The sequence below is a fragment of the Schistosoma mansoni genome, chromosome 1 (assembly GCF_000237925.1).
Source record: "Schistosoma mansoni strain Puerto Rico chromosome 1, complete genome".
NCBI lineage: Eukaryota > Metazoa > Platyhelminthes > Trematoda > Strigeidida > Schistosomatidae > Schistosoma > Schistosoma mansoni.
The window spans coordinates 51,951,376-51,976,204 of NC_031495.1; the positions used below are offsets into that span (position 1 = coordinate 51,951,376).

General features: G+C 39.5%; 2 protein-coding genes across 2 annotated transcripts in view; both read right to left on the reverse strand.

The window, feature by feature from the left end:
* Positions 1–801: 801 nt before the first annotated feature.
* The window catches only part of Smp_091470 (cytosol alanyl aminopeptidase (M01 family)), a 33,265-nt gene continuing 9,237 nt past the window's right edge, over positions 802–24,829 (reverse strand). Inside the window, exons 9-16 of the mRNA XM_018794799.1 lie at positions 22,381–22,452; positions 16,385–16,730; positions 15,459–15,751; positions 12,859–13,063; positions 7,807–8,036; positions 6,563–6,868; positions 1,720–1,767; positions 802–1,053 (exon numbers count right to left, since the gene is read on the reverse strand). Of these exons, the coding sequence (XP_018649175.1) occupies positions 910–1,053; positions 1,720–1,767; positions 6,563–6,868; positions 7,807–8,036; positions 12,859–13,063; positions 15,459–15,751; positions 16,385–16,730; positions 22,381–22,452 (1,644 nt within the window). The 3' untranslated portion in view covers positions 802–909. The remainder of the gene's footprint in view (positions 1,054–1,719; positions 1,768–6,562; positions 6,869–7,806; positions 8,037–12,858; positions 13,064–15,458; positions 15,752–16,384; positions 16,731–22,380; positions 22,453–24,829) is intronic.
* Positions 2,110–2,685, reverse strand: Smp_117990 (hypothetical protein; the record flags this gene model as incomplete). The annotated part of the gene is made up of 1 exon (XM_018794800.1): positions 2,110–2,685. One exon carries the CDS (start codon positions 2,683–2,685, stop codon positions 2,110–2,112), a length of 576 nt encoding a protein of 191 aa, XP_018649176.1.

Consider the following 24,829-nt stretch of genomic DNA (forward strand, 5'->3'; position numbering starts at 1 on the left):
AAAACAGAACGAACCCATTTCGAAATTAATAATAATAAACGGTCATTCTTCATTTCTTTGTTTCTCTCTAAACAGAACTCTCCTGCTGTAATCAGTGCGCATTGCGAATCTTTGCTTATCTGTTGGAGGTTGTAAATAAATAAGTATCACTTATGAAATGTTTTATTTTGTTATTTGTTGTACTTAAATAGAGTGGGTGTAAAGTAGACGGTAATTCCTTGATAATCTTAGAAAAATGATTGTGTTCCATCATAAATGTAAGTATATGGTATGGAGTATTTAAAGAATGCCTAGACAAGTGGATTCAATAATAAACAGAAAATGATAAAGTGGTAGATAAAATGTGAAAGACGTCAGTTTGATTCAACGTGGAAGTGTGATTGAATACTTCTATTGAGTTCTAAACTAAAACAATGAAATAGGACGAAACGCGCATCCTGGATTCCACTGCTAGCCACTATCCATCTTTGTTTACAATGCTTGGGAATTAAGGCTATATCGAGGCAATACGTACAGTATGCACATATGCCAATTACAGACTGACCAGTTGCAGTCCTAAACATCAATGGGAAGATTCAAGTAAACAATACTAAGTGAATTTAATGAAGTTCCCCATTGTTTTCAGATTTTCTTTGGTTCACCAGTCGATACTAGTCTGTGGTAAAAACTATCCTCACAACTGTATAAAATCGGTAGATTGGTTTACATTAATATTACAGTCACTATACTATGCATTGAATTCAATCTCAATAACGCTTAAAATGTAAATACCAATATGCTGAAAAGTATGTAACGAGAAATGTGGATACAGATATGTTTATTTTTAGAAACATGTTTTTTCGAAATGTAAACAGAAAATTATAAGTTTGTTTCATACACGATTTATGGCTTGAAAAATATGTAGTACATTTAATTCAAAGTACTGCACAAAGTATTCAATGCTTTAGCAATTAATGGACTGTCACGTTCAAGAACAGTTTGGTTGATAGATAAAGTTTCATAAATTTGATCTAAAGTACGCGTGCAACAAACTGGATTTGCATCGAAAAATTCCTGGAAAAAAAGCAAATAAATAAACCGATTCAATACAAAACTATAATGAAAATCGTATCATAATGTTTTGTAAAGGGTGAACAACAAACATTGTGGGATAACAGGAATTCAATTGGTCATTTTCTATGCTCTAAATCTTCCACACGTACAGATTTGTACGGAAAAAATGTTTTACAAATGTAATGTTTATTGTAATACTCACAAAGTCATTTGATATCTATACAAGTTCGATTTACGGGTGAACGGAACAAATGTGTGTGTGACAGTGAGAAAGACAATTAATTCATTTGAGTTGTATCCGCAAGTAGTACTTCACAATGTTAAAAGAGTATAGGGCGTAGGGATATAAACTTTTCCTATTCAAATTTACAACGCTATTCTAGTTTAGAAGTCTTTTTTTTTCTTTAAAAAAAAGTAAGTATTCCCAAAACTTTGTACTCGTTTATTTTCCATAATGAAAATTTTCTAAAGAAACACTCTCTCAAACCTTTTTTTAAAGTTTCTAATGAAACCTGAAATACAAATTTATTAAAAAATTAAAATAAAAAAGCAACTTCGTAACAGATGAAATCAAGATTAAGATCTAATAGGAAACAATCCATATGAAAAGAGTGAACAGAAAATACTAAACATTTTAGCAAGTGAAACTTAAATGAAGAAACTCACTTTGATCGCTGATATATGAGATTTTGTCGAGAATCCTGATAAAACACCCTGTATAAAATAAACAACAATTGCGATCATTCTTATTGCAAAAAATTAATGATTTCTAATATAATAGTATGGTACAGAGTAAAAACAGAGTATATCATCAAATAGTCAACTAGTTATTATTACCGTATTTTTTAATTTTTTATTTTATTTAAACACATACATATTGGTACAAAAGGGAACCAGATACATATGCGCCACACAAAATAATGAGAATGGGAGGAGAAAGGTGGAAGATGCGTATATATAAAAGAAGAAAAAAAGGATGAAAAAAGAGTAATGATGGGGGGAACTGAAATGTACAACCAGAAGAACTCTCTCAGTTAAGAAAGTTATAACCACTCTTTATGAGGAAAGTAAAAGAAGGTTACAGCAGGCTCGCCACTGGCTTCTATTCTGAGACATTTCTGATAACGTCTCTAACCACTGTGTTGCACCATCTCTCGGACCCCAGACAGGGAGTCGTGAAGGACCAACAGAAGCCAGCCCTTTGCAGCTTTCTTTCATACCACGACACCATGTCATACACTGACCACCTCTCCGCTTTTTCCCAGTGCCGACAAACAATGCACGACGTGGAATTCTGTGGGACGACATTCGCAGAACATGTCCAAGCCACCGAAGTCGATGTTTCAAGATACTAACTTCAATTGAATTATCGTCTCTGCGCCCGAACACACAATGCCGAACCTCTGCATTACTAACATGGTGTTGCCACTGGATGTCAGCAATCCTTCGGAGACAACGATGATCGAACACAGAGAGTCGTCTAACATCCTCAACTCGGAGAGACCAGGTTTCACAAGCATAGAGCAAAACTGTTCTGACCGACGCGTTGTAGATCCGACCTTTTACAGCCAGACTAACATCACGAAGGCGCCAAAGATGGCCCAGATTGGCATAAGCCGCTCTGGCTTTCATTATACGTGCATCGATCTCATCACTCACGCCACCATCAGCACTTATATAGCTACCTAGATACACGAACTTCTCAACTACTTCAATCTGCTCACCATCCAGGGTGAGTACAGGATGAGAATCCTACCAGTCTTGTAGGAGTACTTTGCACTTGGAGGGTGCAAAGCACATGCCGTACCTGCGGACACTGATTGCCAACTGATTAAGGGCGGATTGCATGCCTTGGGCATTATCACACAGTAAGACAATATCATCCGCATACTCAAGGTCGAGAAGTCGTTCTCCAAGCAGCAGATCCACACCACCATTACTTACATCCATCAGAGCTGTTTCCAGGATGTCGTCGATGGCAAAGTTGAAGAGGAATGGTGAGATCGGGCAACCCTGCCTAACCCCACTGCTCGAATGGAACAAGGGAGAAAGGTGGTTGTATGCCCTCACTCTGCCTGAGGTGTTCGTATACAGGGCCTTTAAGATGTTAATAAACTTCTCAGGCACACCCTTCTTCAATAGACAATCCCAGAGAACAGTCCTGTCCAACGAATCGAAGGCAGCCCTGATATCAGGAAACACTACGATTGTTGGCCTGCGATAAGTATGACGGTGTTCTAACATTTGGTGGAGGGTGAAGATATGATCAATGCATCCTCGACCAGAACGAAAACCAGCCTGCTCCTCGAGAGTCAATCTTTCTCGGGTTTTAAACAACCTACGAAGAATGACAGAAGCCAATAGTTTGGACGCAATTGGAAGTAGACTTATCCCCTGATAGTTGTTACAGGAACAACGTGGACCCTTTTTAAAGATAGGGACGACTATCGACTCATTCCATGATGTTGGAACACTTTCTTGCTCCCAAATCTTTGTAAACAACACAGTCAGTTCCTTAGCCAGAAAGTCACGGCCATCTTTAAAAAGAGCCGTAGGTAAGCCATCTGGGCCCGGCGATTTGTAGCGTTCCAGGAGTTGGAGTTCCTTGCGGACTTCCGCCTCGTTTGGCGGATCAGTTGTTACCGGCCATGGGGGGCAGGACAAACTGGTCGATGTTGCTAGAGCAGCAGGCCAGTTGAACTGCCCTTCGAAGAATTCCGCCCATCGTCCAAGACGTCGACAGATGTTAGTGATTGGCATCCCGTCATCCTCACAGATTGTTTCACTCACACCAGACTTCTTGCTGCCAGTGGCTCGGATGAGTTGGAAGAGCGTCCGGCAGCTACCAGATGCAACTGCTGCTTCCATCTCATTAGCACGCTCCGACCACCAGGCTTCTCGGTCCTTACGCAAGCTTTGCCCAATTTCATTACGTAACAGCCTTCGTTTGTGGTCAAACTCACGGTCACCCGGAGTAGAGCGACGGGCTTCGATCAGTTGTAAGAAGCCAGAAGAAACTCAGTGCTTATAAGCGGGACGTTTCGCGAAGCCGCAAGCGGCTTTACTCGCCATTTTCATGGCGTCATGAAGTTGCAACCAATGCTCATCTATACTTTTCGGTGGGATGGTAGCTAGCCTAGAAGCTAGCTCGGCTCGCTACTTACTTGCAACAGAAGTTGCAGCCAGCTTACTAACATCAATCCATTGATGGCGGTCAATCCTTCGGCCACTGAAAAGTAAGGTAAGATTGGCGCAGACCAGGGCATGATCAGACTCCAGATAGGTACTCCAAAAGGAGCGGCAGTCTTGTACACAACCACACCAGCGGTAGCTGATCGCGATGTGATCAATCTGAGTCCAGGTTTGCGATGCAGAGGGAGGACGCCAGGTGGCACACCGGCGATGACTGTGCCGGAAGTTAGTGCTAGCCGGAAACAGGTTGTGGTCTGTGCACAGTTGCAGCAAACGGTCCCCGTTATCTGTCCTGCGACCAACAAGTCCCCATTGGCCACCCAAACGACTCTCTTCTGTGCCTAAACGCCCGACCTGTGCATTCAAGTCTCCGGCTAGTACTACAATATCTGTCGAACGCGCTTTCTGGAGAAGAACAGTTAACTGGTGGTAGAACTCATCCTTAATTGCATCCGGTCTGCAATCTGTCGGGACATAGGCGGAGATGACGAAAAGACACCGTTTCTCACGCCAATTTCTTCTCACTTTGATGGAACTTTCTAATCTAGTAGCACATAACTGGCTGTTAATGGGGATCCAATCGATTAGTGCTGCCTCAGCTCTAGCGCTTAGTGCGACACCAACGCCAGCAAGACCAGACGTGGATGCCACAGGGTCCCCGGATAAGCGCACGTGAAACAAGCTTTTCGAAGCGACAGATGGAGAGCGAATTTGTAGTACTTCACTAGAGTCTTGAGTACGGATCTCGGATAGACAACAGACGTCAACGTTAAGACTTTCTAAAGACATAGCCAGCTCTATCTGTTGTCCGATCTGCATTAGTGTACGAACGTTGAAGGAAGCCAGCTTGAACGGCGTACGTGGTTTCAGAAAGACTGGTTCAGTATTCGTAATCGGTGGAAGCATTCACTTTCGACCAGACAGCGACTAGAGATCGTTTAGATAGAACAGAGTTTACACCATGGGTGAGCTGCTGCATAAGTTGAAAAGTAAGGATACACAAATTGGGAATAAAAGGGAGTGAATAAGCGATATGGTAAATAATAATAATAATAATAATGCAAATTCTCTGGCATATACTAAGCGCGTAAATAGGATTGTCAGTACAAGTCATCATTTCATTTATTTGTGTGAAGGCTGTGATACTGCCCGGGTGCCCAAACCGAAGTAGGTGGTTTTCTTAGGGGGCCACACCCGTAGCCTTTGACCTGAAGGTCTAATCCATAAGACAGTGGAGTATCGTAAGGAGATGCAGTCCCATGGTAGCCGGTGACCAACAATTGGTTCACACGCCATTTGTTCCCTCAGGATACTGGAGCCCATGTGCACCCTTGGTTTGTAACCGGTTTTAACCGGGTTGGCGGTCACGGAAAGTCCACCTAGGGGAGTTGGAAAACCCTGATTCCAAACCAATGCTAGAGACGTTATCAGAAATGTCTCAGAATAGAAGCCAGTGGCGAGCCTGCTGTAACCTTCTTTTACTTTCCTCATAAAGAGTGGTTATAACTTTCTTAACTGAGAGAGTTCTTCTGGTTGTACATTTCAGTTCCCCCCATCATTACTCTTTTTTCATCCTTTTTTTCTTCTTTTATATATACGCATCTTCCACCTTTCTCCTCCCATTCTCATTATTTTGTGTGGCGCATATGTATCTGGTTCCCTTTTGTACCAATATGTATGTGTTTAAATAAATAAATAAATGACAATGAGAAACAATAAGCATTGAGAATATGTCCTGGCCGAAACTGTTTCTGTGACTTGTTTGGTAGACTTACAAATTGTAGTGACCTAATTGAGTGGTATTGGATGGGACACTCATTCCTTCAGGTACCACCATATCAAGAATCTTGGATGGAGAGCAGTGAGATGAAAAGTAGCAAACTTATGGTTCGAAGATGAAGTAGTTTTCCCGACTATGTAGATGTATGAGAGCAATCAGGTGTTCCCCTCAGAAAACCAGCTTCTGCAGCGATGTTGCCCTCCCATATCAGGATGGAGTTAGAAAAGACCAATCCTAAAAATAGCACGCCTTGCTTTTCCCCCAAGGATTTCCGTCTCCGGTGGTAAGGCCTTGAAAAATACGAAGCCAACTCATCTAAAGCTACTTGATCGCCGTGTGTGAAAGACCTCGGGCAGTTGTCCATAGGGTACTGCAGTCACGCCCCCATGTTATTAAGACCACTGCTAATCCATTTTACCTTCTAGATACTTTAAGAACCACCCTCGTACTTCTAATAGTACCCAAAATTACTGGTATATCATCATCAATAGTAAATCATAAAACAAATGTTGTGTTAATAACAAAATATTTTCTTACTTCTAAGAGAGATGGTAATAAAAACTGACCACTATACAATTCGATTATTCTACTCCATTCATTAGTGATACTTTTCCATGTCGCTAGTCTAGCTGGAATAGACCACGATGAACAAGCGACCAGTCCATGAATTCTATCTTGATCTTTTATTGGGCCGTTTGGATTCAAACAAAAATGTAGAACATCCGATAAAGGCGACGAAGAAGATGATGAATTATTAAGGCCATTACAATTAGTTTCACGTGCTGCGCCCAGAGCCAAGAGAATATGATGGCGTTCTTCAGGTGAGTCCGTATGACTATATCTCTAAGGAGAAACACAAATGTGATGTTGATATAGTTATTGTTAAAAACGAAGTTCTAGAAAATATGCTAATACACCTCCATAACACTATTCCATTTCAAAAGGAAGGCATGATGGCAAAATGTTCCAGACAAAATGAACCTAGCTCTCTTCAAGCACAAAGAACTGACAAAAACAGAAACTTAATCACCAATTTAAGATGTTTAAATAATTACAATCGAAATGATTTTTGCTATCGTTAGCTTAATTATCAGAAAGAGAGTTTCAAGTCTCACAAACAATAGATAACATTTACTAGGTAAAATACTCCAATAAAGTTAAACACGTCGACGAACAAAAATATAAACACATGGATGAATGATCAGTTCATGTTTTACATAAATAATAAATACATCGTATTTGTCAATCCTCAAACACACTGAGGACTTATGGCTAAAGATTGTTATCGAAATACTTTCACATGTAACTGTAACGATGTAAATGATGACCTTAAGCTTATTTGATAATATTAAGGTGAAACAGTAACTAGAGTGGTTAACTTTAGCAGGGAAAAATTGAAAAATGTGATCTCATAAATCATTGTTATTGAAAGTTAATGTGCTTGAATATTTTGCTATCGGTCGTTTTATATACATTACAGTCGTTTTTCTTATGAAATTCTAAAAAATATAAAAGGCAACGAAGAAAGGATTTAACTTAAATTATCTGCAGTTTAATTTGTTTATTTGAATTAATTTTTCATGATTTCAGTTATGTAAGATGTAAAAGTTGAAGAACATTATAGTTAAAATTTCAAACCTCCCATTAATAAGAGAAAAGTTTTTCATGTAGGTTACGATAGAGATGCTCGATGCTACAATTGCAGTTGGTGCATAAAAACCTCACCCATTAAAATCAATCTTAAAATTAAATTTCTAATAGGAATAAAATAATATACTTACGTCCATAAGATATTGAATTACATCTGTAGAGCCATGACGTACAACTATTGTGTAAATTTCTGTACGTAAATCATTTGGCAATTCTTTCTCGCCTGAACGATGAGCTTCAAAAAGTCTTTTAGCTTCTTCAACTATATTATTATCTTCTGCTCCTGCACCAGCAACAGACAACACTAATGATCTGAGCATACTAGTATTATGCGGCAAAGAATCACAATTTTTAATAAGACCTTTTAGGTGAGAGAGAAAAAACAACGGAAAATCAATTACATTATTAATGTAATTGAAAAAGAGAAGAACTTTAATCTGATGAGAATAATTTGAAAATAAAAAATTATAGTGTGAATTACTTGTGAAGATTAAAACAAGATGAATTTAAACTTCACCCCATTGCACAAGCTTAGTGGCTATCAGGACTCAGTAGCTAAGTGGATAACCCGATGGCGTTTGAAGCGAACGGTACTCAGTTCGAGTCTCGGAAAGAACATCAACTCTGGGATGCAGGTACATCCAGCTGAGAATCCAAAATAGGACGAAACGCGCGTCCTGTATTCCACTGTTAGCCACATTCCATCTTTGCTTAAAATCAATATTATTTTAACTTAAATTGAGAATAGTTAAATTTAAAAATTTACAAGAAGACAACAAATGAAATTTTATACTTTAGCATATTTTAAATATGCTTTAAATATGCGTCTTTTCCTAATTTCCTCTTCAGATAGAAGCTGGTTTGTTTTCTCCCATAGTAAGCTGTTGCTGATGGTATCCAGTGAACGGACATTGAATGTCTTGCGTAGACAACTGTTTATAAATATTTGTACTTTTGTGATGATGGTTGTAGTAGTAATCTGAATTTCAGCTCTGTACAGTAGAACTGTCTTGACATTCGTATTGAAGATTCTCACTTTGATATTGGTTGAGAGACAGTTGTTTTGAGTTCCATATGTTCTTCGACTGTAGGAATGCTGTCCTTGCTTTGCCAATCCTTGCCTTTACATCGGCATCAGATCCTTCACGTTCATCGGTGATGCTGACCAGGTACATGAACGTTTTCACCTGTTCCAGGGTTTCGCCATGAAGTGTGATTGGGTTGGTGTTCTCCGTGTTGTATTTGAGGATCTTGCTTTTCCCTTGTGTATGTTGGAGCCTACTGTTGCAGTGGCTTCTGCCACATTGGTTGTCTTCGCCTGAATTTGTTGGTGTGTATGGGATAGAAGAGCTGGGTGATCTGCGAAGTCCAAATCGTCTAGTTGCGTCCAAGCTGTCTGTTGTATTCTGTGCGTCCCCTCAGATGTCGAGGTCTTCATGATCCAGTCGATCACGATAAGAAAGTGTGAGAGTAGGCAGCCTTGTCTGACACCGGTCCTCACTTGGTATGCATCTATGAGCTGCCCTATATGCCGCAATATGCAGTGTAGTCTTTTGTATAAATTTCGGATGATGTTGACGATCTTCTCTGGTACACCATAGTGCCGAAGAAGGTTCCACAAGGTTATTCTATTTACATTGTCAAATGTTTTCTCATAGTCAAGGAAGTATAGTGATGAGTTCCACTCAAATGATTGTTTAATGATGATCCGTACTGTCACAATTTGGTCTGTGCACGACGGATTCTTACGTAATCCGTCCTGTCAATCTCAGAGTTGGGCGCCTACTAAATCTTTCATCCGGTTCAGCAACACGGTTGAAAATTTTCCCTGGTACCGATAGAATTTTGATACCTCTGTAGTTATCGAATTTGCTCAGATCTCCTTTCTTTAGTATCTTCATGAGGTATCCTGCTTTCTAATCTGTCGGTGGCACTTGTTCTTCCTGTTGGGATGATTCTGCAAATTTCTCGCAATCAACATGACAAGCTCATGAAACATTAAAGAGCATTTCATCCAATCAGCGTTTGATTAGAAGTTATGTTAGTAACATAGCGAAAATGAAAAGTCACATGTAGAGATTCTGATTGACTGATTAATACACTGCTACTATGTTTAGCAGTATTATAGAATTTTCAGTAAAACCCAAGGACTTTTAAAATATTATAAAAACCCTATATTTTCTGTACATAAACGAACCTTGGAGTAAAGTGCTTCCCACATATTTTGTGCCTTTTCTCTCGTCTTCAAGTCGCTGTGTATTTCTAGCTTGGGGATTACGAAACTAGCTTAGGATCCGAATATAGCGTTCAACCTACAAGACGTAACACTTCCTCCCAAATCTTCCTCAATCGAACGTGGAGAATGTTTGAAATTACATCTCAGTTTGATCTCAGGTGGTATGTTGCTAAGTCCTTCCGCTTATCCACTATTGAGTTGCCTGATTTCTTCGATCGTGGGTAGAGTGACATCTATAGGAAGGTCTATGTGTGCTGCTTCGATGCTTGATTAGTTCAGTGGGGCTGGTCTATCTAGCAGTACCTCGAAGTATTCCGCCCATCTTTTCCTCTGTTCTTGAATCTCCGTGATTGTCTTTCCTTCTTTGTCCTTGACTGGTCTCTCTGCTTTGCTATATCTCCCTGCCAGTTTCTTCGTTGTATCATATTCCCTTCTCTTGCAGCCTTTTCCGCCGTCGTTGCTACTTCTCCCATGTATTTCTGTTTGTCGGCTTTAGTGTTCTTCTTCTTTTGCTTGATTGCTTCTGTGCAGTCTGCCTGCGCCTTGACTTTCTCTGCTCATGTTCGACTGTTACTAATTCCTGTTTTCTTGTTCTTCCTTTCTTCAATCTTGTCCAGGGTTCCCATAGATGATGATGTTTCTTAGGACCCAGAACCTCCTGACACGTTGAATTTAGTGCTTCATTAATCCCTTTCCAGTTGATCTCCATCGTAGTTTGTTGTTCTTTCAGTAGATCCTGTATAGCTTGGAACCTGTTATTGAGGGTTATCTTGAATTTGTTGAGTTTGTTAGTATCTCGAAGGAAGGCTGAATTGAAACGTTGTAATGCTGTTCCTCCAGTAGTTCAGTGTTTCTTTAGCTTAAGTTTCATCTTGTCCACAACCACGTAGACGGTGATCTGAAGCTATGTTAGCTCATCTCCTGGTTCTTACATCTTCCATTGTCTTTCTGAATTTTTTGTTGATGCAAATATGATCTATCTGGTTCTCTGTGGTGTGGTCCGGCGAGATCCATGTAGCTTTGAGATTGCATTTGTATGGAAATATAGTGTCACGAAGCTGGTAGGTCCTGGGTTCGAAACTCGTGGGTGTGGGACCGTGGATGCGCACTGCTGAGGAGTCCCATAATAGGACGAAACGGCCTTCCAGTGCTTCCAGGTTTTCCATGGTGGTTTAGCTTCAATTGACTCATGATTTCAACCATGAAAATATAATCAATTTATTGAATGCACATAGATTTGCAAATCTCTCCCCATTTTCATTTCTCTTTCGTAGTCCATGTCGTCCAATTATATCTTCATATCCGGTGTTGTCTACTCCGACTTTAGCATTTAGACCTCCCATCAGGATAGTGAGGTCCTTTCTTGAGCACTTAGCCATGATTGGTTGCAGCCTCGCGTAGAACTGATTGGATAACATTCATTGTGATCCCCTTCTTCTTTGTTTTGAATGATGTTTTGATGATTCTGGATCCGTGAGATTCCCATCCCACAAGTGCATTTCGTGCTTCTCTGGACAGCATTAGAGAACTCCCCTGAGTGTGTGGAGCATTTCCCTCTTTGTGACCGGAGTACAGTAGCATCTCTCCCATATCTAACCTTTTTTGTCCAGCTTGTGTCCAATGAGTATCGCTGATTCCAAGTACTACCAATTTGTATCTCCTCATTTTCATCGCTATTTGACTGGTCCTTTCCGTCGCCCACATTGTCCGGATGATTCATATACCTATAAAAATTATTGCTTCGGTTGTTAGAAGAGGCGTCGGTCTCGTGACTTCCGAAAAATCTCGACTTTTATCCTGAGACGTCATAATTCTTCCTTCAACTCGGAGGGCAGAATTTGAATGGTTTAGTTTGTTTAATCTGGTTGGCGTATTTTAACAAGATTTTCTTCTGCGGGATGGGGTTTCCGACTCCCATGCTCAACCCTCCTCCTTTAGCCGGGCTAGGGACCGGTAACAGTCCTAGAAGAGCTACAAGCAGAGTTTTAACGCATTCATCACTGAATTTTTTTACAGATATCTAATCTAATAACTTGAAACTCGGATCACGTTTGTTATGATAAAGTATAAATACAATTAAATTGCTGAGAAGGAATAAATAGATATTCATCTATGTCAAGTTCTTATAATTTATGTTTTATAACCACTTTCGCTTAATCCATCATAATCGTTGAATTAGCTACACTTATAAATAAAATTAAGTTCCCATACCACATCAATAAGACGACAGAAAATTGACAAAATAAATTGTAAATGATTTCGGAATAACAATAATAATATTAACAGGAGCAAAAACAACAAACAGAGAATATTTTTTTGAAAAGTATAAATGAGTTCGCTTTCTGTCTTCTCCATTTCGTAAACAACACACCCGCCGCGAGGACGCAGTGAGTAGGACTTCCCTAGAAGTGGTTGTATGTACGGGGTCATGTGAGAGTATTTCGAGAGGGAGAACGGACTCTCCCCACCCTTGGCCGTACCAGGGCATTAGGGGGCTAAGTAATAATAAAACTCAGAATCAAGAGAGAGATGAGAAATGCACAGCCCTATGCAACTATCACTGATTCTAAGCAATGTCGCCAAACGTCTCCAACTAGTGATCATGATTATCGCACATATCAAGAGTTCACATCATCTAGTTGACTACTGTTTATCGAAATAAAGCGTAGTTGGACTCCGCTCTTCTTATTTTCGGCAAATATTGGAAAACCTAGTGACATATTTTAACAAAAAATGTTTAGGTGTCCTAAAACGAACCTGAAATTACTTTCACATATCTGAAATTTAATCACATTGTATTCTCCACTCTTATAGGAATGATTGTCATCAAACAGCTTGATATTATGTGTGCAAAACCTTCTGATTATCACACAAAATAATAGTTAAAGCGATTACAGTAATAAACGCAAATCTCAATACAGAGAAAAATTTCTTTCTGATGACTTACCCAATTTATTTATTACTGGATATACTAATTTTAATAGGAAACTATTATAGAGTGAGGAAGGAATGTCACTCGATTGTATTATTCTCTTGATATAAGTATTAAGACCATCTAGAACACCACGCCACACAGAGTAATCATTTTCGTTTTCCATTAATGTAGGCAAAAGTATAAGCCAATCGTAAACACTAATGTAACCAGCCTTAGCCTACAAAAATGTTAATGAGAAAAATAATAATACTTCTACGAACTGGTAACAAGTAAAAGTATACAAGTTAATTGGAGGAATAGTTTGTAGTGAATATAGCACCAGTTAATTGATGAAAGAAGGAAACATAGCATATGTTTACCAATGATTTATACCACAGTATTTCTGTAACATAGAGACTAAATTTATACAAAAAAAATAAGAGGAACTTTTGTTAAGTAACTTGGAAAGAACCGGATTCCTGTCAACTTCTATAGGTTTACGTGTTTTATGAACAAAGGATACTGAAAATTTGAAAATTATCAAACAATACTAGTGTGTGGAGAGCACTGAATCCCAGTTCTAAAAAAATTATGGAGAAACACAACAATGATGATTAGAAATTTTACGAGCTAACGAAACCGTTTTAAACTATCAAAAATAGTGGTAGCAAACAAAGTGGTTATCCTTTCTAATGTACATGCCTGGACTGATGATCCTCTATTTGACTTATGAATCAAAATAGTTACTGGTGGTTACTTTTATTTAACTGAATAAACTATACATTTTAGCGTATCACTGGGAACATTCTTCGCTAAGACAGTGACATAAAATGTCGATATTGAACAGGCATTAGGTATGGCTGTATTTATTTATTTATTTATTACTTATTTGAACACATAAATATTGGTACAAGGAAGCACCAGATAAATATGCGCCACACAAAAAGTGTTATTTCATTTAATTGTGTGAGGGCTATGATACTGCCCAGGTGCCCAGACCGAAGCAGGTGGTTTTCTTAGGGGGCCACACCCGGAGCCTTCGACCTGAAGGTCTGGTCCATAAGGCAGTGGAGCATCGTGAGGAGATGCAGTCCCATGGTAGCCGGTGACTAACAATTGGTTCACACGCCATTTGTTCCCTCAGGATACTGGAGCCCATGTGCACCATTGGTTTGGAATCAGGGTTTTCCAACTCCCCTAGGTGGACTTTCCGTGTCCACCGACCCGGTTAAAGCACCAGACATTCGCCTTTCGTCCTCTCCATTTCGTAAACCCCCCCCATACGATAAGGCAGTGAGTAGGACTTTCCTGGCAGAGGCTGTATACGCGTGGCCATGTGAGAGCATTTCGAGAGGGCGGGCCCTCCCCACTCTCGGCCTTACCAGGGCATTTGGGGGCTGTATGATAAACTACAGACTACTAGAGTGATATTTTGGTGGTTGATGAATAGTTTTCGTAAACGTTTCACTTTTGAATTTTATAGTACTTACATGAGGTTGATAAGAATGAAATTGAAAACATTTTTTGTACTGAATTTTAGGATGGTTGAAGGTTTATACTTCTATGGAAATCGGAAAAAACTATGGTGGGTGAGTTACCACGAGAAGAGCTGCGATTCAGTGGTGCCTGTTGGTCAGTTCTAGTGTTATTTGAAGGTATGACTTAATGAAAGAAAGTGAATTATACTGCACATATGAAGCAAGACTAATTTAAGCAAGGATAATTTGATTTTTCTGATTTTCACCGTCTGTGTGATGATGCATGCATCTGATATGTCATTTGAATATGCTTTGCTTCCAGTATTACAAAAACCTCAAAATCTATTAGTTTGCTCATTTGAGCATCTAGTTTGAAGGGCGAAAAGCAAAGTTATTTATTATGGCACGTCTGAAGATACACTATGATTTCCTCCGTGATAATTTCAGTACTAAGAGGTAGTTCTAAGATCGAAAATAGTAAATGTTGCGGATATCTACTTTCTAACTTAATACATCAAGTAATTTTATAAACATAAACACTAAAACTAGGACTGATAGCACTTCAGCAATGTACCTTTATGGAACTATAACAAATCATTGCCTTTGGGATTTTATTTTCCTCCTACTCCCTAAAATGTTATTTTATATAGATTACTGTAAATTCTGATGTTAAGTAGTGCTCACTGTTGTAAGGGCTTTGTGTTAAATCAAGGATCAAGGATTTAAACTTCCACTAGACAGTTTTTAGTTGAATAAACCTGGCTTGTGGCTGATTTGGGCAAATTGCGGAGACATATTTTCTCAAGTATATTTGGTAAAAAAAACTCACAAGTCAGTCACTAAATTTACAACTAACTACAAAACGTGGAACAGTGAAAGTTAGTTTCAGTGTTTTGTAGAACGTCATTTGTTTTACTTTTACAAAACACATTACTTAAGTAGTTTTTTAAAGTTTTATCCCCAGTAGAGGGATTCTTCTACTGCAAGGGCAGAATAAGTAAGTCCCTCAGAATTTCAAATACATCTTTTTGAAGACAGCAAACTAGAGCGAAATATAGGATTCAGGGCATGCTTGCGAATGCCTCCAAACAAAAATCTAACATCAAAACAGAAAATCATCAGTAAAGTCAAACGTATAAAGCAAAAATCGCTTACTAATGCGAATCCATCATTAATGAATACGAAGCGACTAGAAGTGCTCCATCCACCTAACTTCATATCATCCACTAAATTGTTCATTTGCTTGGAATCATATCTTACATGATAAAATCCTGTTGCGTCTGCATTGGCCCGTATCACATAATCGTCAGGATTAGTAGTCGTGATCCAAGCAAGAGGTATATCTACTAATTCTGATGTTGTCCTTAGAACATGTTTAAATACGAATGAATGTTTTCTGTCTTTTGAAGAACAGGTTAAGGATATTGGTACAGGCCAGAGTTTAGCGTCTATTAAGGAAAATCAACCAAGATAAGCATATATATATATATATGTTTTTAGTGAAAACATCAGTGATAAAAAAACAATTGTAATCTATTAGAACCTACTATGAAGCTGGAATAAGAAAAATTGTGACAGCTCAAGTAGTATTCAGTCAGTCAAACGCCACCCAGATCTTGAAACACGTGTACATCGATTCAAGTTGCCACACCCCAATAGAATAGAGAAATGAAATTGTCAAATAGAATCCCAGAGCAGTAAACGTCGTACAAGACCAATATAAATATAAAAGATTAGGTATCTAAGATGTCAATTATTGAAATAGAAAACTCTATAAGGAATCTAGAAACTGAGGGCCAAAGGAAAAACAAAGAGTGAATGCACCTGTGCCATTCCAAACGACTTTAAGCCGTGTCATTCAAAGTCTCTGATCAATGGAAATTTTTTTCGATGATCACCGCAAGTTGATTGTTGATTCAATTACACAATTAGTGCACAGAATGTTGATATAGTTTTGGTTTTACATCCTAATGTTATAAAACACTGGTATATGAAATCTAGTTAAATGATACTGTTGCATGCTATGATTACTTTTTTCGTAACAACTAGTTATTGCAGTAAATATATACGTTGTGACTTACCTCGTGTACATTTTGATTGAAGTTTATATTGGTCTTGTGATAATTGTACTTCTAAAGAAGTGTTATTTACACTAACAAGTAAGACAGATAAAACTGGAAATCCAATATTCAGGGTCCATGGACGCATTAAACTACCGACATCCATGCCACAAGATGAGGCGAAGGCGAACCAAAGATCATCTGTAACTGCATTAGCATAAGCATATTTTCTAAGGTAAAATGATAATCCTGAACGAAACATACTACCACCTAAATATCCATGCAGCATGTTTATAAGACTAGCACCTTTACAATAAGATATTGTATCGAAAATCTCGTTAATTTCATTTGGATTGGAAACTTCCACCTGAAATTAAAATTTTACAAAAACTAGTAAATTAATCAATACTACAAGTAACCTGATTGTTGTAGTCCAGAAAAAAATGGCTAGAACTAACCAAAGTCAGTTTATAAGAACTTTCGTCTAAATTTGAGCGAATAGTTTCACAGTAATTGGCGGCCAAGTTAATATAAGACATTAAGGAAGAAAAATCATATTTGTAAAAATCTCAGCAACTGAACTTAAGGTAAATCCAGCGTTTCCCTTGGCAATCTGGTTCAATATTTTTCAAGAAAATATGATCAAACATGAAATTAATCAGATGTAAGTACAGAGCTCACAGGTTACCTGTAAATTAAGCAGATCATCCAGTTATATTAACAATGTTGAAGGTGAGATTTGTTGTAGTACGTATGAGACACTTGGCTTGAATAACAACTGTTGTATGTGTGTAAGTGGATCTGATGTGAGAAAAATTTCATTGACTATATATCGACCGATTATTGATATTTGACGAAAACAATTTTATAGATGATATGAGCCAAACATGTCACACCATGCATAAAATGAAGATAAGTCTGGACCAAGCTGATCGTGTATCATATACTCAGATAAACCAACCGGTTATAACAATTGAAGGTAATCGTTGTTGTTCATATAATGAGCGATGGATTAAAATCAGTACAATATAATGAGTTCAGGTTGACTTGTTAATTATTTGTGGCCATGGGGCAGCTAATCGCACTCTGTCTTTCCTACTGATTCTGTATGGATTTGCCAATATGCTGAATCAGGGTTTTCCAACTTCCCTATGTAGACTTTCCGTGTCCACCAACCCGGGTAAAGCACCAGACATTCGCTTTTCGTCCTCTCCATTTCGAAAACAACACACCCGCCGCGAGGGTGCACTGAGTAGGACTTCCCTGGAAGTGGTTGTATGCACGTGGCCATGTGAAAGTATTTCGAGAGGGAGAACGGACTCTCCCCACCCTCGGCCGTACCAGGGTATTCAGGGGCATATGTGTAGGGGAGCTTCGGTCGTCAGTCTCTTTTTATGTGAACTAAAACCTTAATCAGAGGATTCTTGTGCGATTGTATGCCTAGACCGTATTAAGTACAGTCTTACCATTGACTTGTTTTCTAGTTTATTTTCTTAGGAAAAGTGATAAAAGTAACAAAATAAGCTCTGAAAATATAAGTAATGTATCTGTTGTTTTAACTCCGCCTGTAGCTCTTCTAGAGTTACTGCTGGTCCCAAGCCCACACAAAGGAGGAGGGTTGGGCATGGGGTTAGCGACCCCATCCCGTAGAAAAGCTAACTCGCTAAAAAAACGCTAACCAGAAAAAATAATTCAAACCATTTAAACTCTGCCCTGGGAGTTGAAGGAATAATTATGACGTCTCATGATGAAAGCCGAAATTCTTCGGAAGTCACGAGACCGATGCACCTTCTAACAACCAGAGCAACACTCTTTATAGGTACATGGAACGTCCGGACAATGTGGGAGACAGGAAAGACCTGCCAAATAGCAATGGAAATGAGGAGATACAACTTGGCAGTACTCGGAATCAGTGAAACCCATTGGACACAAACTGGACAACAAAGGCTAGGTACAGGAGAGATGCTGCTGTACTCCGGTCACGAAGGGGAAAATGCTTCACACACTCAGGGGAGTTCTCTAATGCTGTCCAAAGAACCACGAAATGCACTTGTGGGATGGGAATCTCATGAACCCAGGATAATCAAAGCATCATTCAGGACAAAGAAGCAAGGGATCACAATGAACATTATCCAATGTTATGCACCCACCAATGATAGCAACGACGATGATAAAGATCAGTTCTATGAAAGGCTGCAATCAATTATAGAGAAGTGCTCACGAAAGGACCTCACCATCCTGATGGGAGATCTAAATGCTAAAGTTGGAGTGGACAACACAGGATATGAAGATATAATTGGACGAAATGGACTAGGAGAGAGAAACGAAAATGGAGAGAGACTTACAAACCTATGTGCATTCAACAAATTGGTTATAGGCGGCACAATATTCCCACACAAAAACATACACAAAGCTACATGGATCTCACCGGACCAAACCACAGAAAACCAGATAGATCACATCTGTATCAACAAAAAATTCCGAAGATCAATGGAAGATGTGAGAACCCGGAGAGGAGCTAACATAGCTTCAGATCACCACCTGGTTATTGCCAAGATGAGACTGAAGCTAAAGAAAGACTGGACAACTGGACAAACAGCACTACAAAGGTTCAATACAGCCTTCCTTCGAGATACTGACAAACTCAACGAATTCAAGATAACTCTCAACAACAGGTTCCAAGCTCTACAGGATCTACTGAAAGAACAAAAAACTACTTTGGAGGACAACTGGAAAGGGATAAAAGAAGCACTAACTTCAACGTGTCAGGAGGTTCTTGGTCCTAAGAAGAATCATCACAAGGAATGGACCTCTGTGGCAACCCTGGACAAGATTCAAGAAAGGAAGAAAAAGAAACTAGCAATTAACAACAGCCAAACACGAGCAGAGAAAGTCAAAGCACAAGCAGACTACGCAGAAGCAAACAGGGAAGTGAAGAAAAGCATTAAAGCTGACAAGCAGAAATACATGGGAGAAGTAGCAACGACGGCAGAAAAAGCTGCAAGAGAAGAGAATATGAAACAACTACATGATACAACGAAGAAACTGGCAGGGAGATATAGCAAAGCACAGAGACCAGTCAAGGACAAAGAAGGAAAGACAATCACTGAGATTCAAGAACAGAGGAAAAGATTGGCAGAATACTTCGAGGAACTGCTGAATAGACCAGCCCCATTGAATCCACCGAACATCGAAGCGGCCCACACTGACCTTCCTAATTCTGTCACTCCACCAACGATCGAAGAAGTCAAGATGGCCATCAGACAAATCAAAAGTGGGAAGGCGGCAGCACCTGACAATATACCAGCAGAAGCACTGAAGTCAGACATTGAAATAACTGCAAACATGCTTCACCTTCTATTCAAGAAGATTTGGGAAGAGGAACAAGTACCAATGGACTGGAAAGAAGGATATCTCATCAAGATACCAAAGAAAGGCGATCTGAGCAAATGTGAGAACTACAGAGGCATCAGTTTGTTATCAGTACCAGGAAAAGTCTTCAACAGAGTTCTGCTGAATCGGATGAAAGACGCAGTAGACGCAGAACTTAGGGATCAACAGGCTGGATTCCGTAAGGATAGGTCGTGCACAGACCAGATTGCGACACTACGGATCATCGTAGAACAATCAGTTGAGTGGAACTCATCACTATACGTCAACTTCATTGACTATGAGAAAGCGTTTGACAGTGTGGACAGGAGAACATTATGGAAACTTCTTCGACACTATGGAGTTCCTGAAAAGATTGTCAACATTATCCAAAACTCATACGATGAACTACAGTGCAAAGTCGTGCATGGAGGACAGCTGACAGATGCATTTCCAGTAAGGACCGGAGTCAGACAAGGCTGTCTACTCTCCCCATTCCTCTTCCTTCTAGTGATTAACTGGATTATGAAGAATTCGACATCTGAGGGGAAATACGGAATACAATAGAATTCTCAGAATCAATTAGATGATTTGGACTTCGCAGATGACCTGGCCCTCCTCTCTCATACACACGAACAAATGCAGATGAAGACAGCAAATGTAGCAGCAGCCTCCGCGTCGATAGGCCTCCACATTCACAAAGGAAAAAGCAAGATTCTCACATACAACACGGAGAACACCAACCCAATCACACTTCATGGCGAAACTCTGGAAGAGGTGGAAACATTCACGTAACGGGGGAGCATCGTTGATAAACAAGGAGGATCGGATGCAGATGTAAAGGCGAGGATTGGCAAAGCAAGGGCAGCATTTCTACAATTGAAGAACATATGGAACTCAAAACAACTCTCAACCAATTTCAAGGTCAGAATCTTTAATACGAACGTCAAGACAGTCCTACTGTACGGAGCTGAAACGTGGAGAACTACTACAACCATCATCAGGAAGGTACAAGTATTTATAAACAGTTGTCTACGTAAAATACTCAACATCCATTGGCCGGATACTATCAGCAACAGCCTTCTGTGGGAGAGGACAAACCAGCTTCCAGCTGAAGAGGAAATTAGGAAAAGACGTTGGAAGTGGATCGGACATACATTAAGAAAATCACCAATGTGCATTACAAGGTAATCCCTAACTTGGAATCCGGAAGGGAAGCGGAAAAGAGGAAGGCCAAAGAACACACTACGCCGGGAAATAGAAGCAGATATGAAAAGGATGAATAGCAACTGGAAGGAACTGGAAAGGAAGGCTCAGGACAGAGTTGGATGGAGAATGCTGGTGAGCGGCCTATGCTCCTCGACGAGGGGTAACAGGCGTAAGTAAGTAAGTAAGTAAGTAAGTAAGTAAGTAAGTAAGTAAGTATCTGTTGTTTTGATCGGAGGTTTCCGATCTGTAAATGTTATGAAACTGATTAAAACATTGGAGAAACAAAACTAATATATCATTAGAGCAAGTTAATTTGTGAAATACTCATTTTAGACAGATGTAATGCAAACTAGTGCCATGAGCGGTGAAAATAAGATGTTAACTTGCTTATCAAAGGTTAAATATATTGCGAAAAATTACACTCTATCTTACTTTATAACTCTGAAACATGGTCTCTGAGAGTAAGTATTTTGAGTAAGTTAAAAGTATTTGATCATAGATGTCTCTGCAGTGGTAGTCGCGTATAGTGAAACAGCCAGATGATTAGTGCTGTAATTGGAGTTATAGTACTAGGGTAATAATAGGGAAATAGTTGATGAGGCTGCTAATCTTCTCCGACTAGTGAGGGAAGGAATGTGCTATACATGTCTAGCAGCCACCCACCAACCTTCCAATGATCCATGTTGATTGGTACAGGAGTAGGCTGGAAAAAAGCTACGCCTAGTCAAACCAAGACATGAAATCCTGTCATAAAGTCATTAACTCCCGGTCTGAGTCGTGTCAACAGGTTAAGATTTCGTAGTTAAAGTCTGAATGATAACAGTAACTAAAAGATTTCAAAATTCGAACCATATATGGAATTAAATAACAGGGGTCCCTGGTGAAAACTTACAAATTTGATGCATTACAAGCCCAGACAACATATAAAGGTGACCTTCTTCCACAATTATGCGCTGATAATAGTTCTTTTCAACTAATTATTGACTCCAGAAACACATGGGTACTATTCGAGATAGTGGTCGACAACTTAACTGTGAACGGATATACTTTTTGAATCGACTACGACTAGAAGAAATAAGTAGATGATTGTCACTCCAGACACTGTCATACGATCCTTTCGTACTAAAATTGTCTACTTAGTTAATTTTGGTCTATTTGGTCATAGATATGACTTGCGAGGTACCACTTAGTTAGTTTATTCATTATTCCGAGATGATCTTATTGACATGTGGTGTAGAAAACACAAAATTTCTGTTTAGAAAGGACTCCAAATAACTGAAGTCTTCCGAACACTTTTATAAACAATTCAATAGTATTTTAAATGTGTTTATTGTGTACGATGAATGTAAATTAGTTTTCAATTGTTCTGAACAAATCTAAACATAAAAAGTAAAATAAATACGTTGTTAACCTCGAGTTACAAAATGAAATAAGCTTACTTCTATCGGATGTGAGCTAGATAATGCATCTAGACGTAATGCAGAGGCTAACCGATTATATGAAAAGTGTGTCTAAAGTAGTAAACGGAAGAAAAAGAAAACAAGAAACATTTTAAAAAGTTATTAGTTAATGAGAAACGTTCAAAGAGATGGTAAGCACAGCATAACTCTGCTGTATGTTACTGCCAGCCCCAAACCCAGATGAAGGAGGAGGGTTGGGTATGGAGTCAACAACCCCACCCCGTAGGAAACAACAACGATAATCACAAAAAATCATTTAAACTCTATCCTGGGAGTTAAAGGATCTTCATTTAGAAGGGTCGTAACGCCTCATGGTGAAAGCCAATATTCTTCTGAAGTCACGAGACAGATGTTCATTCTAACAACCAGAGAAACAATTAACATATGTACATGGGACGTTTGGAGCACCAGTCAAATAGTCGCGGAAATTGGGAAATACAACTTGGTAGTAGGCGGAATGAAACCATGTCGACCCAAGCCGCACAGAATAGATTAGCTTCGAGAGAGGTGAAGAAGAAAGTACCTACTGCAAACAAGGGGTTGCACTGATGTACAGAAAGCACGAAAAGCATTCATAGAATGGTAATCTCATGGATCCAGAATCATCAGTGCATTCTTTAAAACAAAAGAGGGACTTACAATGAATCTTATCCAGTGCTATGTGCCCACCAATGAAGGGAAAGAAAACGAGAAAGATCAGTCTTATGAGAGGCTGTAGTCAATCGTAGAAAAGTGACAAGGAAAAGACCTGACCATCCTGGTGGAAGACCCAAGCGTCAAGGTTGGAATGGACAACACTGTTTAAGAAGTCACAGGACAGTATCGACTGGGAGGACACCAAATTGATGACAGATTTGCAAACTCATGTTGATTCAACAGAATAGTTATAGGTGACACTATATTTCCCTACAAACACCTACACAAAGCTACATGGGCCTCAACGGATCACACTACAAAAAACCAAGTCGACCATATCTGCACCAATAAAAAGTTCAATAAAAGACGTGAGAACAAAGAGAGGACTACATTCAAAGTTGTGCATTAAGAATACCGAACAGATGCACTCTGAATGAAGACCAGTGTCAGACAAGGCTGCCTACTCTCACACTTTCTTATCGTGGTCGACTGGATCATGAAGACCTCGACATCTGAAGGGACGCACAGAATACAACAGACAGCTTGGACGCAACTAGACGATTTGGACTTCGCAGATCACCCAGCTCTTCTATCCCATACACACCAACAAATTCAGGCGAAGACTGTCAGTGTAGCAGAAGCCACTGCAACAGTAGGTTCCAACATACACAAGGGAAAAGCAAGACCCTCACATACAACACGGAGAACACCAACCCAATCACACTTCATGGCGAAACCCTGGAACAGGTGAAAACGTTCACGTACCTGGTCAGCATCACCGATGAACGTGAAGGATCTGATGCCGATGTAAAGGCAAGGATTGGCAAAGCAAGGACAGCATTCCTACAGTCGAAGAACATATGGGACTCAAAACAACTGTCTCTCAACCAATATCAAAGTGAGAATCTTCAATACGAATGTCAAGACAGTTCTACTGTACAGAGCTGAAATTCAGATTACTACTACAACCATCATCACAAAAGTACAAATATTTATAAACAGTTGTCTACGCAAGACATTCAATGTCCGTTCACTGGATACCATCAGCAACAGCTTACTATGGGAGAAAACAAACCAGCTTCTATCTGAAGAGGAAATTAGGAAAAGACGCTGGAAGTGGATAGGACATATATTGTGGAAATCACCAAACTGTATCACCAGACAATCGCTAACTTTAGATCCTGAAAGAAAACATAAAATCGGAATACCACGGAACACATTGCGCTGAGAATTGGGAGCTGACATGAAAAGGATGAATGTTGACTGGAAAAAACTGGAAAGGATTGCTTTGGACACAGCTCGATGAAGTATCCTAGTCGGTGCCCTTTGCTCCACCAAGGGTTAACAAGCGTAAGTACAGCATATATGAACTTTTAAACGATACGAGGATTTGCGTTCCCTCAATTTGCCAAGGAATTTATGACTACAGATTTGAGGTGATTCAATCGATAGCAGTATCCAAGTTGTATTAGTCTTCACTTAAAATTAATGTATTAAATTATTGATCAGTAAATTCAGTTTACTATTTTCTCGCCGCTGAATTGCCACTTTCGTTGAATTAATATTCCGAATGTTCAGTTTAATTGACTTTATCTACTGAAATCACGAACTGACCTGAGTTAGACCATCAGTGAAATTCTGGAAGCACTGGACGGCTGTTTCGTTCTAGTACAGGACTCCTCAGAAGTGAGTACCCACAACCCCGCATGTGGGGATTAAACCCAGGACCTTTGGTCTCGCGCACGAGCACCTAACCTCTAGACCACTAAGTCGACGTCCAACAGTGTTAATC